This window comes from Artibeus jamaicensis, unplaced genomic scaffold (assembly GCF_021234435.1).
Source record: "Artibeus jamaicensis isolate MK-2021 breed Jamaican fruit bat unplaced genomic scaffold, CSHL_Jam_final scaffold_1031, whole genome shotgun sequence".
Lineage (NCBI taxonomy): Eukaryota > Metazoa > Chordata > Mammalia > Chiroptera > Phyllostomidae > Artibeus > Artibeus jamaicensis.
In genome coordinates this window covers 3,822,091-3,842,564 of record NW_026522026.1, presented here as the reverse complement: position 1 = coordinate 3,842,564, position 20,474 = coordinate 3,822,091, and the positions used below count along the sequence as shown (strand labels likewise).

Here is a 20,474-nt window from a genome sequence, read left to right as displayed (position 1 = left end):
CTAGTAGCATGTTTTCTGTGTTGCAACAAGAAAGAAGGGAGTGAATCTCTTTTCTTTAAAGCACAGTTTGGCCACCAAATTTCTGAATCTTTCATATTGTTTATCCCAACACCTAGCCACCTCTTTTCACACTTGGAGCAAACCAGAAACAATCATGTCAGGCTTCTCAAGCACAGGAATTATATGATACTCATCTTTGTAATTTCGGTGTCTAACATAGAACCAATGTTGAAAGAACGGATAAATTAATCTATAAATAAACAAAGCCTTCACATTGAAAAATTCCCATATTATTTCTAGTAAAAAATTTTAACCAATTTCTTTGCTATTATAAAACAGGTTTAATTCATTTAAAAAATCTCACACGTGGGCTTTCTTCATGGGCAGAATCAGGTGGCCTTAATTCTGCAGTTAATTTGTTCTGATGGTGGGATTAAAAACAAACAAACCCTAAATCTCATAAAGATTCAACACCTGCAAACTGGGGATGACAATACCTCCTCAAGGTTATTGCAAATGTTGAAATAACATAAGAAAAGGCACGTGATTTGGCACACAGTATACAATTTTTAGTTTATTCATCCTCTTTCCCACTATTGTTTATAATCCATCATTCTCCGCTTCTACATAACAGAGGGTGTTCTGATTCTATTGAAATACTTCCCTGGGCCTCTGAACCTTCTGGTAGGCTGAAACTTGTGCCCTTGCTCTGTTCTGCTAAAGTTCACCCCACGGGCGAGCATTAGCTGACAAATGTACGTCCCTGGGGAGAACCCCTGGAAGGGACCCATGGGGAAGAGATTTTCAAGGGCAAGCCAGACCCCAAGCACTATCCCTCCTATGCCCACCCAACTACACTCATGGCATAACCTGGTGGCCATGAACCAAATCCAGCCTAAAGAACCATTTTCTTGGTCTGCAGTTTTTAAAAAATTGAATAAAAGCAATTCATGTTATACACGGATTTTTCTGCTTCCATTGAAAAAACCAGAAGGTCTGGTAACATAGGTCTGAAATACCTTCATGATAAAACGGGATGGAACTAACTAGTGGGTGACACCGTTTGGGCCACAGATCCCCTCAGGCTCGCCACCCTCATTCTTTTTAACTGCCCAGACCCTAACAGGCATTTCCACTTGTAATCTGTGTGAAACGACTCAGAAATCAGAGGCGTGCTCACAAAGCCATCTAATCAACACTGAAGGCTGCTTCAGAGAGAAAGGATACTCTTGTTCCATCTATAATTCAATAAATATATTAAGCACTATGTGTTTGGCACTGGAGCAAGACACCAAAGGTTTAAGGATAACAGATGTTACCACTGACCTCAAGAAATTCACATGCTGGCACAGAAGAGAGACACACAAATCTTTAAAGTATCGAGTAACAAGCACAGCAGCGGAGGAAACACAGCAGTAACTCAAGGTGGAGAGTGAACTCTGCCTAGCAGCAAAGACTTCATGGAGAAGGTGAGGGAGTTTTTAATGGGGAATAAATAATTATTTCAAACACTGATTAATCACTTCTAGAAAATAAAAACTGTGTAAGCAAGATAACATAATCATAGTACATTAGTTTCGACAGTAGACAATCTTTACATGGTAATAACAGTGTGAATACTGACAATTCAACAAAAAACTGTCACACAATCAGGGCCAGTAACTTGCCCCCACACACCATGTGGGGAAACTAGTTGTGATTAATCAGAGTCTGTGCTGTACCAGTTCCTTACTGCTTTGATTATCACCCCTATAGTAATTGGACTTGAGTTATGAGAGGACAGAAACCTAATAGGTAAAGTTGAAACTCGACAAGTCAAGAAATAGTATTACAAGTAAATTATCTAGTAAGGCAGAGGTGAATACAGAATAGACATCTAAAAGCTGAAAACGTGGCTCCTGCTGGGGGTGTAAAGAGGCAGGAAAGTGCGGTGCAACGCTATGCTATCTGCTGTTATAAACTTTTTAGTACTGTATGATTTTTAAAAATCTATGTATGTTTATTACACTATTAAAAAAGTTAATTTTTAAGAAAGGGATCCAGTTGTAATTACCAGGACACTCCACACAAAAGGGGCGGCTTGTGGAAAGACAGGGCAGAAATAGCAGAATGTGTCCCGCTGGTCTGGGGGTGGTGGCACTGTGGTGGAAGGGGGGCTGGGAAGCAGGAGGAAACAACGGCCCAAGAGCCAAATTAAATTTTTCGGATTCTGTTATGCTGCTAAAATGGGTCATGGAAAAGTTTTAAGTGAGAAACAACATAATCATCTAACCACTTTTTTTTTTTTTTTTAGTTGGAAAAGGTTTCTTTACTACCAAACAGGTGACTCGGACACATCGAACTCAAGGTGGTGGCACTGAGTATGGAGAAGAAGAAATGAGTGTGAGAGATCAGCACAGAGTGAAGTATACAAGATGTGGTAAGATGGGTGGGAAGTGAACGAAAGGGGACACAGGTTGACTCCGGAGTCTGCGGCTTCAGTGACTGGCTGGACTGTGGAACCACTCACAGATATAAGGTATGCGAAAAGACAAACAGGTTGGGGGTTGCTATAGACTATTATTTTTGTTGAAACTTGAATCTCAGTGTGATGGTGTTAGGAGATGGGGCCTTTGGGGGTGATTAGGGCATGGGGGTGGAGCCTTCATGAATGGGATCAATGGCCTTGTAGTACAGACCCCGAGAAATCCTTTGTCTCTTCTGCCGTGTGAGCAGAGAGAAGGTATTTGTCTATAAATCAAGAAGCAGGTCCTTTCCAGACACCGAATCTGCCAGTGCCTTCATTTGGAAATTCGTAGCCTCCAGAACTGTGACAAATAAATGTTTGTTGTTTGCCCAGTCTATATAGCAGCCAAAAGTGGCTAAGACAGGAATAGAGAAGAAAATTCAGCTTTGGACACTCTGAGACTTGAAATGACTGTGACTTATCTAGGATATATTATCAAGGGTGTCCAGCCTGCAGCCCTCGGGCAACATGCAGCCCAGGATGGCTATGAATGTAGCCCAACACAAAATCATAGATTTACTTAACACCTTTTTTCATTCATCAGTTTTTGTTAGTGTTTCTGTATTTAATGTGTGGCTCAAGACAACTCTTCTTCCAGTCCAGCCCACAGACGCCAGAAGGTTGGACACCCAGAACTCTAGAGGGAAGTCAAAACTATAGGTTCTACATTTGGGAGTCACAGGAAATAAACTGGAATTTCGTGCCATGGTCTCTCAGGTGGAACCATTTGAAAAAGAGAAAGAAGATTAAGGACAGAATCTTGAAGAACACCAATACGATAGAGGGGCAGAAAGAGAAATGTCCTCAAGGGACTGAGGAGGAGTAGCCACAGAGTTTTTTTTACAAGAATTTGATCAATAGTGTAAAAAAATTGAAGGGGAATTAAAGATAAGAACTGAAACACATTCTTTGGACTTGTGACCAAAAAACACTAGTAATATGTTGCTAGAAAAGTATTAGTGGCAGGAAGAGGATGCCAATAATTGCAGGTTATGCCTCAGAGGTGTGAAATTTTAAAAAGGAATGATAGATTAGTCAATATGCATAGGAAAAAGAAAGTTGTTTTGTTTTTATTTCAAATGTGAGAGAAAATTGACAAAAAGAAGCCAAAGGTATAGAAGAGAGGCAAAGAATGAATTACCAGTAGATGCAGAAAACCTGGGGAAGTTAGCAGAGTCAGGGCCTCCTCTCCAGTTATAGTAGCCCTCACCCCCTTGTCCACGGAGAAATATTCCAAGACCCGTGGGTGCCCAAAACCTCAGATAGTACCAAAACCTTTTTTCCCATATATGAAGTTTAATTTATAAATTAGACATGGTAAGATATTAATGACAACGATGACAAAATAGAACAGTTATAATGATATACTGTGATAAAAGTTACACTGGCATTATTAAGTTAGCACTGCGATACATCTATAGTTGAGTTAATAACTGAGACAGCTACTAAGTGACTAATGGGTGGGGTGTGTCCACAGTGTGGACTGGCTGGACGAAGGGATGGCTCGCTTCCCCCAGCAGGACAAAACTGGAAGGCACAAGATGTCATCATGCTATTCCCAGTGACAAGCAATTTAAAATTTATAAATTATCTATTTCTAGAATTTTCAATTCCATATTTTTTGACTGCGGTTGACCGCAGGTAACTAAAAGCACAGAAAACCAAACTTTGGATAAGGGGGTTCACTGTAAAGTCCTCTGCAGTCAAAGTTAGCAATTCTGTCAAATATGAATTTATTTTGAGTGAATGAAAAGTCTTTAGAGAATAAGAGCTTAAATTTACTTTATATTCTGTACATCTCACCTCATCATTCAAGGAAATCCAAGTTCTGGCTGAAAATGAATGGGAAACATCCAATGGGTTTCTCAGTTTTCACACTGCTGGTATTTTGGGCTAATTCTTTGTTGCAGGAGGCTGTGCATTAGAGGGTGATTGGTAGTATCCCTGACTTGTACCCTCTAGATGCTAGTAGCATCCCTCCACCACCCCTCCCTTTACTCTTAAGTTGTTGCCACCCAGAATGTCTCCAGACATTTCCAAGTGCCCTTGGGAGAAAAATTTTTGTGATTGGGAGCCCTTGTAATTCTCTCCAAACTGCTTCAGCATTTTTAATTCGCTGTATAGCTTTCACTTTGATTCTACTGCTTTAAGTCAATTGTACATTTCCAAAGTCTCAAATTTTGACACCTTAAAAAATTTATTAGGGGAAGTATCATTATATTGTGAAAAGATCATCAGACTCATTTTTAATTCACTAAGTGATTTGAGTTAATTAATGAACTATCCTGACCTTTTCCTAAAAAAGAAAAAAGTAGAATAATAAGTTTTCTGCCAATCCCACAATCTAATGAATGAAAATCAAAATTAAAAATATAGTAAAATTATTTGTAAAGGAACATACATTATTACAATAATAATTATCTTCATCAGAGAAAGTATGGATTGTATTTTAGAGAAAATATAGTATTTAGATGTGGAAAACACAAGATTTTCATTCAGGAGAGCCACTCATTTTCTATTTCAGAATTAGTAAGGACATTAGGGGCATTAAGGTCTGTTACCCACAAAATCTCAATTCCCCTAAAATCATCTCTTGGGAGAACTAATCAATCCCATCTTTAAAATTTCAGTCCAGAGATTTCACTCTCTTCTAAGACATCTAATTTCAGTGAGACCATTCATTTATTCTTTCAATCACAGCCATTTTTGTACATTCAAGAATTTATTAAGCACCTATTTCTTAAGCTCTACAAATGCATCTTGATGTTGAGCTGGTTTTGCCTTTCTGTAATTTTACTCTGCCCATTACAATCACCTAGAATAAGTTTAATACCTTGTTTCGCATGAGAGATTCTCACATATTTGAAGCCCACTATCAACTTTTCCTGGAAGAATTTCTCTTCTTTAGGATAATGTCTTGGGCTCCTTCAACTGTATTTTACCTGACATCCTCAAGACCCTTGTAAGCCTTGTCACTGTTCCCTAAATGCAAGGTGAGAATTAGTGCCAAGGTGAGACACGGTCTGTCAGAGACAGAATAAAGTGGGGCCCTTAGTCCTCCCGTTTTGGGCACCACAACTCTGATAATGCAGCCCCAGAGAATCTGCTTTCGTTAGTTGTCTCTAAATACTGGGGGTTTATTTAGCTTATATTAAAATGAAGTTACTATTTTTTTGTATTGCTGTAAAGCAGTATATTGATAGTGTATTTGTTCTGTTTTGTTTCATTTTTATTTTTTACCTAAAAAAAAGATTTTGCACTTGGCTCTTTGAAAAGTTATTGTGTTAGACTTCACTTGTCATTCAAATTATTTCACAAGTTTTTGTTTTCTTATTCTTTCATTCAATCATACCTCTCTGCTTCATACGACCTGAAGAACTTCTCAGATGCATTAAAGAAAAAAAGCCAAAATAATGTTATATGAGCTTATTTACTAAGTGACTGAAAATTGAGTCACTATTTCTAGAACTGTTTATTTTCCTTTAATTTTTAACTTTCATAGGTAACTTTGGTGTACTTTTTCCATGACTATTTATCTCCCCATACTCTCTTCTTTTCTCATCCACCCTCCTCTGCCCTTGCCACCCACACTGTTGTCCGTGTCCACGAGTTCTTTGCTTTTTTGCTCAATCCCAGATCCGTCAGCTTGTTCATTATCTATGAGTCTGTCTTTATTTTGCTTATTAGCTTTTAAATATCAACTCTCCTCATAAAATTACAAACAGAAAGAAAAAAAAATTTCTCCTTCAGTGAGTCAAAGCTCCATTTACTTCATGTCCTTTGAGATTCTCAAGTTAAAAATGACAGAATCTATTAAAAGTGCTGTCCCCATCAGCCAGCATGGGGAATGAAGTCACTGGGAACAATACAAGCATTGAAAGAGACACAGTATGACAAGGATCATGATCCACTGTCTCAAAGTCATTGCTAATGCTGAGGTAAAGTTGTACACCAGCTGGGTCAACTATTTAAAAAGATCAAATGTGACCAACCTAAACAGTCTTGTACGTTGTGTTTGCCTCATCTCTGAGCCAAATTTTCCATTTTTTAGAGCCAAGTGTATTTTATGTAGGGTGGGACAAAAGTAGGTTTACAGTTCATAAGGAAAATAATATAATAATAAAAAATGATGATACAAGAATAAGCTGTGTTTTATGTACTCACAATTGTAAGCCTACTTTTGTCCAACCCTGTATTAAAAAAATAAATACATCATTATCATAAAGTGTCCATTAATCCATATTCTGATGATTTAGGGCATCTTTTTAGATATCCCGATGTCTACTTGTGTCTAACAGGCCCAGCGACTTCCTGTTACATCATATAAATTTTATTTTAGGCTTTGAACCTCACTCCATCCCCCATCAGAAAATCAAACTGTAAATCCAAGACGAATTTGTCTATCTTTGAATATAAGCAGAAGTTGGAAGAGTATTTTATAGTTAAATGAACTTTATCTTAGAGGGAAGATGTATAGGTTAGTGGTACAAAGATAGGTTTGGAGGCAAATGAAATGAATTTGAATCCTGGATGTGGCTTTTAGTCACTAGTTTTGTGATTATGATTAAGTTATTCAACAACAAGCAGCAGAGGTCCCACCTGTAAACCGAGGCTCACAATATATAACTTACATGGTAAAGATTTAGCTGTGTGCTTAAAGAAATGAAAAAATAAATTATGAATTATCAACCTTGGTGATGTTCGGCACAAGGTAGTCACTCAACAAAATAGCAGCTATAAGAGACCTGAAGTAAAAAAAAATGAATTCTAATTACTCCAGTAAAACAGATTTCCACTCTCATAAATGACTACTGACAAATTTCTACATTAACAGTGTGATTTGACTTGTGTCTAAAACATGTTTATGAAATAAACTACAAAAGATAAATACACATACGTATGTAATCTAGAGTAGGCGTGTTTCTATGTATGTTTAGTGAGGCAAAACTGCTTGTACCAGCTTAGGTACAAGCAGTTTTGCCTCACTAAACATACATAGAAACATGTACATACATACATACATACATACATATAGTTTTGCCTCTATAGCATGTTTCTACGTATGTACTTAGTGAGGTAAAACTGCTTGTACCTAAACTGGTCTTTCCACATGCTGTTTCTTTCCAGTGTTTTTTTTAAAGAGGTTTGAAGTGAATGAGCCTCAGCTGATTAATAGTGACATGGTGTCTTCTACATGTATGGTTCTTTGTATTCTCAGTACGGTTCTGCCGGTGACTCAGCATACCGTTTATGTCAGATGAGATTACTGATTCAATTAGTTGGTTAAGTGATTCAGTGATACAAATATAGCAGATAAAGTCAGATCTTAGATGGAACTATTGAAAAACCAAGTAGGTTATAAATCATATACTCTGATTTTGGAAAAACAAAGCTTTTAAACTTTAAATCAACATTTAGAATAAAACCAATAAGCATCTGGGGAAATTTCCCAGTACATCTTTATTGTCAAGAATAAAAACAGACCCCTGAGTATGCAGACTATCCACAGAGCATTTTCCAAGTCCAAAAAGATCACATCTAACATGCAGCTGACAAAATACCAGGGGGTAGAAATGATGTTTAGCGCTGGCCTTGCCATTGGCTGAGACAGTAAGTGTGGAATAGGTGAGATTTGACATTGGTGTTCTTCTCCATTTTTTTCTGTTATCTCTTGTTGTTGTTGTTTTTACACTCCTCTACTTTAACATTCCCCCCAAATAGAGCATTATTATTTAATATATTTCCCTTTCTAATTGTATTTGACTTTAAAGCAGACCTGCAAAGGGAAGGAATTACTTACCTGAAAAGAAATACACTAAAATCAAGTGCCACAACCTGGGTCTTCTGGAAAGCAGAGCCCAAGATACAGATTAAGGGGTTATTGCTTATTTTGTAGTTACAAGCTCTGGGCTGTAAGAATGAAGGAAGAGGAAATGAAGTAAAAAGGAGACAGCGCAATGCAATGGGAGTACCTGCCATGCTATGTACAGCTCCAAAGTGAACCACAGAAACAGAAATGTGCTTAGATGACATGTTCACTCATACAGGGGCTCTGTAACGCATTCAAAAAGGAACTGTGCCTTGAGTGAGTCCACGGGAAAGGAATGAAGGTGGAATTTGTCTGTTGCAATCACTTTCATTGTCCATTTCTTACTGGACAAAATGTCCCTTGTTGGGTGCTCATTCTGGTTGCTCAGTGAGTGAGAAGTCATAATTCATGCCCTGGGACATGATGTTGTATCCAAGTCCAAAAAGGAGTGACTTGGTATTGGCAGGGGATTGAGCAGGAGACAATGGAGGTAGTTGAAAAGGTCTTAAGAGGTGCACAACATTCATGTTTCAACATAGTGAGGATTTGGGACATTGGGACATCTCATGGAGAGCCATGTTCCAGGTCAAGGAGGGATTTTGGGGAAAAGTCACAGGCCCTAGAGAACGGCCTATTTAGTAAAACTGAGAGACAGGCCTCTGGATTTTCAGGGTCAGAAAGGGAAGTAGAGACAAGGGCAGAGAAACAAAAAGATGATTTTCAGAAATAGTTCTGAAATATATTTTGAATAGTTCATGTCCATTCAAAATTATAAAAGTAGAATATGAGCTACTTTCTCCTCTGATGTAAAATTCGATTTCAAATAGTAGAATCAATACTTGCTGCTTAAGAAAGGCTAAGAATGATGGATAACACTTTTTCTTAAGTCACAAAAGTACTCCATGATCATATCTTTAAAGCCCAGAGAGGGAAATAATTTAACAGCCTATCAGATATAAACTAACTCATATGTCTGAAAACTGTTAGCACCACAATAACGCATCTGCCAGTAAGTCAACCTCTTGTTTTCACCATGATTGTTACTAAATCTGTGACAACAATGACTATATTGAATGGGACCTCATAATAACCTAGAGCCAGTTTCTTAGAAATCATCAGGTATCAAAATTTGACTTTTTGATTCCTATTCCTTTATGATAAGACCAGATCAGACAGTCAGACACTGTGATAGCTTAAATGAAAAGCTTGAGGGCTCAGTGAATTTCCACAGTAGTTCAAATGGAAGAGGCAAAAATAACTAAGGAAAAGGAGTAGTTTGCTTGGGAGGATTCTCCAAGTGCAAAGTGAGGAGGAATAGTGGAGTTGGCCTTTGGATCTAGCAATAACAGAGCCTGTGACCCACAGGGAATAGTCATCAGACTTTATTAATGGTAAAGAAAAGACCATAGGGTTTGGAGTAGCTGCCTAACTAACCTTAAAAAATAAAAAAAACCAAACAAAACAAAAAACAGATTTTAGGTCCATAAACTGAGTTAGGATAGGCCAACCCAACTTTATGTTAATCCATTATTATCTTTGTTGACAAAACCATCTGTAGAGACCAGATCTAAGCAAACAAATAGATGAACAAATAACTATTAGGTAGTATATCTTACGTGCTAGGAATACAAAAAAAGTGAATTCTATAGGAATTCCAAAAAGAGGCAATGTGTTAAATGAAATCATAGGGGAAAGTTTCACAGAAGCTGGTAACTACACCAGAACAAAGGTAATGACATAGAAATGAGCTTGGTATGTTTGGGAGACAATGAATAAAGCTGTCCCACTGAAGTTAAAAATTGTACAAAGGAGAATTAAGAAACAAGGGCCTTCTTGACAGTGAGGATGTACAGTGAGGATGTACAGTGAGGACGTGAAATAATTCAATTGAGTTCCTTGTGTGACCTATGAAAGTAAGACTCACTAAGAAATGGTCACACCACATTTTTCCAGTTGAAGCTTTGCAATGTCTGTTCACCACATCCTGAAAGACAGATTCCCAGTTAAGGATGTGACTAGTCTAGAAAACCATTCATTAAGTATTTAATTGTGGCGAATGCTGTTGAATAAAAGTTAGTAACAAAGAATGGGGTATATTTTCTTAGTTATGCTTTTGCAAAGGCAAATGAGAAGTATAGCTTATTATTCTTGTGTGTAGTTTTATCTCAAATCTAACCACACTTCCAGTCACTCTTTTCACCCTCCACTAAAAGTTGTTTAAGAAAAATTAGAGTATTTTCTCACAGATGTTTTCTATCAATAGATGGCAATGTTAGAAATGTGTCTTCTGAAATATTTGAAATTTTGTTAATATAATTTATTAATTATAGTTATGCTAGGGATTTTTTCCCTTCGCAATTGGATCCCAATTGATAATTATTATCCTAATATTTAGTAAGATGTAGAGATTGCTGAGATTTTAAGGCAAAAACTGAGCCTGGAGTATAGGATTGGTACTATACCCCAAGATGAGAGGATCGTGAGAAGCCATGGTCACTGAATCTAGTTTTAAGGGGGAAATCTTAAGTAATTTTTAAAAGATCCTTCACCTTTGATTCCTGGGCCTCCAAGAGCCCTAGCTTTCTATTTCTTCCCAGAGAAATCTGCTGATAATTTCTTAGTTTGAAATTCTACCTGCCAACCTCTAGAGCATTCCTGAAGTGCAGAAACATCATCCTGATTTCTAAGAGACATGAGAACCCTTGGTGAAGTCATTTAGTTCACCTCCTATCTCACCGAGGAATCTCCTCTGTACAACTTCCTGTAAGTGCCATCCAGACCACACATGTGCCAGACACTGGAAGCTCAGCACATCCCAAATCAGTGGATTTTACTTTTTTTTAAGGCTCTACTTGGAAGGAAATTCCTCCTACATTAATGTGAAGTCTGCCTTCCTGGAATTAATTAATCCATGTTGTGCCCCCAGAATTAAATAGGGAATAACTTTGTTGAGACAACTTTTCAACTATTTGAAGTTGGGTCTCATAAACCCAAACTTTCCCTTTTCTGCCCTCCACTCCAGCTTCTATCCTCTCAGCCCTGTGTGTGTGTGTGTGTGTCTGTGTGTTTGTCCTCTTCAGGCACCACCAGTCACTTGTCTCTCATCTTTTAAGAGCCCCGATAATTTCCTCAGATCTCACTCATCAGTGGCTTTTCTTGAGCCTCAGCCTCCTCCATCTCCGCAGTATTTGATATAGTTGACCTTCCCAGCTCTTACATTTACAATCCACCTCCCCTCTTGGATTCCCGAATTGTCCTTCCCTTTCTTTTCACTCAACTCTGCCGGCTCTTTTTATGACTTCCATACCGTACGTATGGGTTCCACCAGCACTCTACTCTCAGTCCTTTTTTCATTTTCTTGTTGTGTTAAAATAAATATAACATAAAATTTACTGTCTTAACCATTTTTAAATGCATGCTTCAGTAGTATCATTCATACTGTTGTTTAACTATCACTATCATCCGTCTCCAGAACCCTCTTCATCTTGCAGAACTGAATCTCTAGACTCACTAAACAATAACTCCCAAACCTCTCTTCTCCTGGCCCCTGGCAACCAACTTTCTACTTTCTGTCTCTATGATTTTAATTTTGTCTCCTTTTTATATAATGCTATTCAATCTCACAAAATACCTATGAACTCAGTATCTGAACAAATATTTACTGAGGATTTATTTTATGGTAGGCATTGTGTTAGATCCTGAAATTATAATGAGCTAAATTATTCATTTATATTTTCAGCCCTATTTTCTAACTAGGTGATTGTCCAAACAGGCTTGTCATTAGAATCTTCTATAGAGGCTTTAAAAAATAATAAATAAGCTTTATTTTGAAAGACAGGTTCCCCTACTATCTAAAAGTAGAACATTTTTATGAAAACTTTTGTTAAGCTGAAATGGCATAAAGTGAAGAAGCAATGGCCTCAGAACACATCTTACTCATGGATGCACAGAATAAATCGAGACGAAGCACACATGCTCACAGACACAGTAAAGAGCTACGGGGGCCTGAAGCTAAGATGTTACATGTAGTTCCCGGGTGAGAAGGTTGGTGGCCCTCTTATGGCTCCTGTCACTGAAAGGGCCGGCTGCAAAATACTAAACTCTATTTTCGCTTTTCACCTTTTTCACAAAAGGAAAAAAAACTTTGAATTTCTCTCACTTACCCAAAACATGTACTAATGTATATCTTTGGTAAACATGAGGTAGTATAAAGTGAACTTTTGAAAAATGAAGGGTACCTGTCATCGTAGATTTACAGGAAGGTGCTAAGTGCCGAGCACTCCTGTACACCCTAACGCACGTTTGCTTCCTCTGATGCATCATCTCGAATCATCAATGTACATTTCTCAAAACTAAGAATCAACATGGATGCATTACTGGTGACTAAACTCAAGGCTGTATTCTGTTTTCACCAACTTTCCATGGATGCCATTTTTCTGTGTCAAGATTCGTAGTGTTCTCTGGTCTGTGACAGGTGCTCAGTCTTTCCTTACTTTTTATGACTTTATAAACCATTTTAATGAGTGCTGGTCAGATATGTTGTAGAATAGCTGTCAATTTTGGGTGTGTCTGATGTTTTTGTAAATATTGGACCAGGGTTTTGGGTTTTTAGGGTGAATCCTACAAAGAAGTGTACCTCTCATCACATCATATGAGGGATATGTGATAACTACATGCTATCATTGGTGATGTTAAATTAACCCTGACCACTTGGTTAAGGTACTGCTTGCCAGATTTTTGCACTTTAAAGTTATTATTTTTCCCTTTTTTATGCTCTATTCTTTGGAAGCAAGTAACTTAGTCCAGCCTACTTTCAAAGAGGGCGAGGAATTAAGCTCCACATTCTGAAGAGGAAGTTTCTACATGTATGATTTGCAATTATTCTGTAAGGAAATTTTTTCTTCTCCTGGAAAGTCTTTATACAGTTGTATTTATAGGAATATATTTACCAGACTTTTGTAGGCCTGGGGAGAGAGGCCTGATGACGTGCTTCTTATATTCTTTGGGAGAACAGTCAGATTTGGGTGCCACCTCTGCTGTATTTGAAGTCAGCTTCTATACGTACTTCCAAATGTTCGTACACATTTGAATGTTTCCCAAATAGTTCACATCCCCACAGGGGGAAAACAATTTACATATGTATCAGAAATTCTTTGTTTCTCTCAGGTTAGCAGTCTCAGGGACAGCTTTACTTCTTCCTTCCCCTTTCTTACCTACACAGCACTTGTCATTACATCCTATTGAAGTTATTTCTTTCTCTTCATTGCCTGGTCCAGACTTGCTGGGCTAGTTAACAGCAGCTTTCTCTTTACGTGCCTCTTATTATATTAATCTCTCTTTTTCTTATCTACTCTGCACACTAAAGCTAATATTTAAACTACTACATGCTCTGTATTATTACCCTATTGAAAAATACCACAATAGCTACCCATTATCCATTGCATGGCCAAGAAAGAAGCCCTCTGACATGACATCATTAAGTTAAGTACGGCTAAATGAATAAATAAACCCATGATTTTCCAAAAAGGAAAATACCATTCTAGTAACTCAGCCTGTTATACAATCGAATCAGGCACCAAAATAAGGCTGAACACAAACATTGTTCAACCTTTTGTCACTATTTTAGAGTCAAAGCTCCTAATCTATAGATCAGGTAAATAATATACTACGTATCCTCAAAAAATGTAAAGAATGAATGGAAGTACTTCATGGCCGTTTGACTTAGCCTTGCTGATAAACAAAGTAGGTGGTTACCTATTTGATGTGAATTTAGATTAAATACCCTGTCTCTCTTCAACCATCTAAAAAATTATTTCCTTATTTCTTTGGATTCTAGTAATTAGAATTCATTTGAGCTACAAGATTTCTTTTTCAAGATACAATACACCTGGGAAAGCTCGAAGTCATTAGTAGTATGTACCCATTTCAGAAAGACTGCTTCCCTCTAAAATTGTAGCTGGGAGTATTCCCAACTACACTGACCAACTGGACTGCAGATTCTTTGTGGATCCAGGGGTCTGTCGGAGCAATTTTGGAAGTGCATCATGACTGTGGCTTAAACCTAAATTGCATTCAGCCTGGATTCTGGCTTGTCTGGACCCTCCTGGGAAGTCACTGATCCTAATGGAGATGTTTACAAGCATGGTTCTTGGCTCAGAGAGGGGTGACCTGTGGTACAGCTTGGTTCCTGTTTCTCTGACTGTCCTCTGGCCCAACTTCCTCATGACATTCATGTCTATGTCCTGACATGAGCTGACTACAATGAAAGGGGGAGAAAGAAAACAAGATGAGGTTTTCCCACGAGACGGTCTGCAGACTCAAGGAGCACAGGAGCCCTGGGGAGAGTGGTCTCCACAGAGAAGAGGCATGTCAGAGGTCCGAGCAGCTGGGATGGACATAAGGACTGTAGTCCTTGGCACTTTCAGTTTTGGCACAGTTGCTGGCAGGTCAAACACCAGCGGGGTACCACAAAGTATGCCTGCAGTATTGGGGTCTTCCAGAAATTTTGGGGCATCTCCACATAGCAAGATAGAATAGAGAAATGGCAAAGACTGGTTTGCAACAATTGTCAATATGCAAGTATGGCCTGTGAAACCTGAGGTTTTAGAAGTGGGGTGGGGGGGGCAGCCAAAAAAACTCCCAACATTCTTTTAAGTACTTAATACAGCTGAAGAGGCAAATCCTAAAATCTTCCAGTGTTTGGGGCTTCAGTTGCTTTGTTTGAATGATGGGAATTTTACCTGCTGCCACCTCCTGCTTTATAACTCGAGAGCTAGATACTAGATCACGGAAACATTTGTGCTTTCTGTAGAACTCAAAACCGACATGCACATTTCAGTGTTTTAGATTTCAATAAGGAGAATATATTTTTTGACCTTAAAAATCACTCATTTTTTGAAAAGAAACACTTTTCCCTTTTCACTTGTTATAATTTTAGTATTATTGTTGTATAGCAAGTAGATGAGAAGGAGAAAGTATAAACAGAATTACAGAGGATGATCCAATTTCTTTAAGATGAAAAACTCACTCTAAAGGAATTCATTGCCCCCGCCAGGACCAAGCCCCCTGATTCTCTGCCTGATGGTCATGTTCACGTGGAACAAAGATCCCACTGCAAAGCAGATGGATGTGAAATACTATGGCAAATAGATTTTCTTTTAAATTTCCCAGTGGAAATTTAAAGATCAGTTAAATGTGAAGTTGCTAAGAACCGCAGTCTCATCTGAAGCAATCCCTTCATTTTACAAATGAGAAAAAGTGCAGAAACCCCTCACTTGCAGACATCTCAGAGTCGGGGAATGAACGGCAGGGTTGGGACCAGGTCTTACGTCCACTCGGTGCGGGTTCTCCAGGTACTTTTCACCCTCGCCCACCCACGCACGCACGCCAGTGCATCGCAGAGAGCATCACTCACATTCCTTTGAAAAAGGAAAATAAGGTGTGACTTCAAGTAGAAATGAGACTTAAAAGTAAAGTGTACGTGAAAGCCAGAGGACCGCTTTATGGAAACACGGATACCAACAAATTATATCCTTTGTCACTTTGCAAACAGTGGAGCTTTGGGGGATTCTAAAGACGGAATTCAATTCCCCGAGTCTAACATTCTGCAGCACAGCTGTGCATTTAGGTAGCCCCAAGTATAAACAGCGCTAGATTAGAGTTTTTTGTTTTTCATCTCTGCTTTTTGACAGGTTCTGAGGAGAAACACAGCGCTGTGTGGCAGTAAAGGTGGAAGGATACCCATTTGCCTGCAATAATCATTCCTACGGTAACATTTCTGCTGGCACAGCTCCCTAAGTTAGGCCCGAATTAGCTCAGGCCTGGATTGCAGCCGGGAGACCACCAGGTCTCCCCACTCCCACACTGCTCCCCAGGGACTCACTGGTCTCCTTAAATCTTTGCTTGCCTCGTATCACTCCCATACCCAAGATGTATGATGGTGTGTGTTTAACTGTTTATTGGTTCCTGTCCAAATATTTTAATGGAGCTTTTTTTGGCTCTTCATAACCTGTCTGCCTCTCATAAATTCCACTTTCTGGCTGACTGTCTGATTTCCATCACCGGCCCTTCACTAAATGCTGTCTCCTCGTCTATCGTTAGCCTCTTTTCCCTACTTTTCCCCATCCTACCCAAGCTTCAAGGCACCCGCTTGCCCCTCCAAGCAGCAGGTCCGCACCACCCCATTTTCACTGTTGAAGCTTTGGTAGGAGGCAGCTCTCCCTCCCCTGGTTTCATGAATTTTTGCCTTGATGTGTCATATCTGTTGGTCTTGTATTTCCAATTTCAGCGTAACTTCTTTTAGGGAAGAAATCACATCTTAGAAATTATGTCTTAGGAATTTCTTGAGCCCTCATCCCACTCCCATTCCCATACGGTCTAGCATCTTGTTGACTGCAGCAGAGTCTCAGTAAATACTTTGAGTGAAGGACAGTCCGGATGAGGTGTAAGGAGAAAGTGCCCCCTTCGTCCAGTGCCGATAAAGCGTCAGTCCTGGTGCTGAGACTGACTCGCAGGCCCATTGCTCTTCTAGAGGCTCCACATCCATCGTGTCACCACTGAATGTTCCTGACTTCCTCCTCCTCTGCAGGATTTGTTAAATCAGCCCTTTCTCTCCAACCTTGGCCGGAAGTCTGATCGACTTCCAACCAAGGTCACGACACCTTTTTAGCCACCTCTCTTTCACCAAGAACACAGCCAAATGAAAGTTTCCATTTACTTTTCACTTCCTTTCTCCCCATAAGAGAAGTCCCGGGCCTTCTTAGGCTCGAAGCTGCAGACACTTCAGTTGTGAATACTCTCCTCCTCTCACATAATGCCCCAAGCCGGGTGTCTCTACACCTCACCCCAGCTAAGCTGCAAAATGCTGCTAGTTCTCCTTCCCTCCACCCCCTCAAAATGACCAGGATGTTGATGGGATGCCTTGAGGTGGTAGGATTTTCCTGCTGCCTTACCACACCGGGGAGGGAAGCGGCCCTGGCTTCCAGCTGCAGAAACCTCCCGCAGCCCTGGAAGCTCCAGCGCTCCCTCTGCCAGCACTGACTCCCAGCCTCTAGCGGGTTCCAGGCACCCTGCAACTTCTCCTCCCACCTGCCACTCTCCCCTCTACACCAGCGACCACTCCCAGTGGTCCTTAATAACCCAGATGAGACCTCGAAGTTAAGAAAAGTTTTGCCTCCTGTAATTTCTCCTGTAATAAAGAATATCAAGGGGGGAACCCCCCCCAAACCCAGAATCATCTTCTGGAAGACAGGCCTCTTGTAAGTACAGGCTTCCCCCACTAGGTGAGTGTTCCAGAAACCCATCTGTATCAGTATGCCAGCCAGCATTGTTGTGAGAGGCCGTGATTTGGCTTCAGTGAATTTTTTTTGTAGATTCTGTGAATGAGTTTTCCCATTTCACGATGTGCACCTGCCCGCACCATACTGAGCGTTCAGCAGTTTTTGATCAAAATGGTGCGGCCCCATGCCCCAGCCTCCCTATTCACCTGATCTCCCACCATGCAAGTTTTTTCGTTTGTTTCTCTGGATGAAAAAAGTCCTTGAAGGGAAAAGTTTTGCCAGTGTGGAAGAGATGAAACAAAATAACGGCAGAAGCACTAAAAGGCATCAGAATCAACAATTTCAAAAATTGTTTTGAGCAGTGGTAAAAAAAAATCTTGACTGGTATATTGCATCAAATGGAGAGTACTTTGAAGGTGACTGAAATTCAAACATGTAAGAATAAACACACAATTTTTAGAAATAAATTCTAGTTTTTGGGACCCCCCCTCCTTGTACAGTCACATGCCACCTAAGGAGTTTCAGTCAATAGACTACATGTAGGACAATGCCCCGTAACTATAATGGAACCGAAAAATTCCTGTCACCCAGTGTCTTTGTAGCCATCATAATGTCATAGAGTAACACATCACTCATGTGTTTGTGGTGATGCTGGTATAAACAAACCTATTGCCCTGACAGTCCTGTAATAATATAGCACATACAGAACACTTGATAATGATAATGATAATGATAATGATGAGTGACTGTTACTAGTTTATGTATTACCTATACTACATTTAAAAAAAGATTTTATTGATTTTTTTTTTTTTTTAGAGAGAGGAAAGGAGGGGAGAAAGAGAGGGAGAGAAACATCAACGTGTGGTTGTCTCTCACACGCCCCCTACTGGGGGCCTGGCCCACAACCCAGGCCTGTGCTCTGGTAAGCGAACTGGTGACTCTGGTTTACAGGCCAGTGCTCAATCTACTGAGCCACACCAGCCAGGGCCTATATTGCACTTTTTATTGTTATTTTTGAGTCTGCTCTTTCTATTCATTAAAAAAGTTTACTGTAAAACAGTATGCTTTGTTGCACTGGCAGAAACCTCACACATCTTATGTTCATCAAGTGTCTCGATTGCATGATTTCCCCTTGTGCTTGCTTTATTTGTCATTGTGGACATAACATGTCGTACAGGCTTTGCGCCGAGGTATACCATATAGCCCAAGTATGTAGCAAGCTATACTCTCTAGGTTTGGGTCAGTGCACTCTGTGATATTCACATGATGACCGAATCCACCAACAACTATTTCCCAGAATTCACACCCCAATCTAAGCAGCACTTGACTGTATTCCAAGTAAAGATCTATGTGTTTCATGGGTAATGACCTAGTGAAGCACGTCATTTCTTTTTCCTTTGCTTCCTTATCAGCAACAGGAGGTTCAGGTCTCAGGCGTTGTCTTTTCTCCTCTTGCTCCTCCCAATTGCCCCAGCAAGAAATAGGTGTAATAATTCATTCCCAAGCCATGGCCAGTTCTACTTTCTGCAGAAGTCCTCCCTCTCCTACCTCTGGCACACACACCAAGCAAAGGGCCCTCCACCTAGCCCTCACTCCCAACCCGCACGGTAAGCCAAGGAATTCCTTTTCCAACTCTGCCCGGGATATCTTTCTCGTCCAGTCTCCGGTGCTCCTTCTTCGATAGCTTTCCCTCCCACCAGTTCTCACTCACAGCATGGCGACCCCACTGAGCCTCAAGGCTTTAGGGACCCCGGTCCTCCTCTGTGCGCCTACAGTCTGTGGCACCAGCAGCTGCGCCCAGGATCGCTTCCGCCCTTGGACCGCCCCGCGCGCCCAGGGACAGCCCTGACAGGTGCCCAACTGCCGGACCCTTAACTTCGCCCTTTCCCAGCGGTCCGAGTTCTCTGACCTGCCCCTGTCAGCTCCAGCGCTGGACTTGCCCTCGGGTCCAGATGCCAGCACGGATCAGAGTTCCCTCTGCCTGTCACTCCACCCCAGACTTTCCTCCTGGGTCTCCAGCGCCCAGCGCGGCCACTTACCCAGTGCCAGGAGCCGTGGCAGGGAGTTGGCGCCGCTGCCCCGGGCGGTGCGGTCCATCAAACCCGCGCTGCGGGGCCGGGCAGGCCCTAGACCAGCCTCCCTCCTCCTCCTGTGCCGCGTTCCCAGGCCACGGGCGTCCAAGGGGGGGGGGGGGCTGGAAACGAATCCTGGAGCCAGAAGGAAACGAAACTACTCTTCAGGCTGGAACCCTGGCTACAGGGCAGGCAAACACCCAGGGTGGCGGCCACAGCTCCCTGAGTGTCGCCGGGAGGAGGGAGTCTCCTATTTATTCTGCTTGCTTTGCACACACCCCACCAGCGAGGCGCAGGACGTCTTGATGGTAGTCTCCAGGTAGTTCCCACCCAAATTAACCCACACCCACACTCAAGTTCATATTGGGGCTGCCCTCGGGCCAGCTCAGTCACTCCACCTGCTGGGTCACACCTGACTGTTCCAGTCCCTCCGCCTTGGGGAGTAAACAGGGAGGCAGCAGGAAAGCATTCACTGAAGGGAGGCAGGTGTGCCCTACCGGGCCCGCAGGCAGCCCGGTGACAAGCTTGCCCTGAACTCCAGGAACCCGCCCCGGCAGAATCAGAGACCCAAAAGTGCTCAGGAATGCTAACTTCCTTTCTTTCAGCCAATTACCGGTCTCCTAGAGGGATCAGATCCAAGAAGCCCTGTGGTTAACCGCAGGCATTTGACAATTTGCAAGCCTTTCGTTTACATATCATTTGTTGGGTAACTGGGAGTTTGGACGCACCAAGAGCTACTTCTTAGAAATTTAATTTTAATTTATCCATTTACTCATTTATTTGTTGTATTTTCAGTGATTTATTCATTT

The 20,474-nt window shown here is 40.8% G+C and overlaps 1 protein-coding gene across 2 annotated transcripts in view; it reads right to left on the bottom strand.

Annotated features, from left to right (window-relative positions):
• The window catches only part of BTC (betacellulin), a 47,244-nt gene extending 27,059 nt beyond the window's left edge, over positions 1–20,185 (bottom strand). Inside the window, exon 1 of one of the 2 annotated variants that reach the window (XM_037163507.2) lies at positions 19,633–20,185. In XM_037163507.2, coding sequence (XP_037019402.2) covers positions 19,633–19,690 — 58 coding nt within the window. In that variant the 5' untranslated portion in view covers positions 19,691–20,185. The remainder of the gene's footprint in view (positions 1–19,632) is intronic. The other variant, XM_037163506.2, reaches the window with a different exon arrangement.
• Positions 20,186–20,474: the final 289 nt, after the last annotated feature.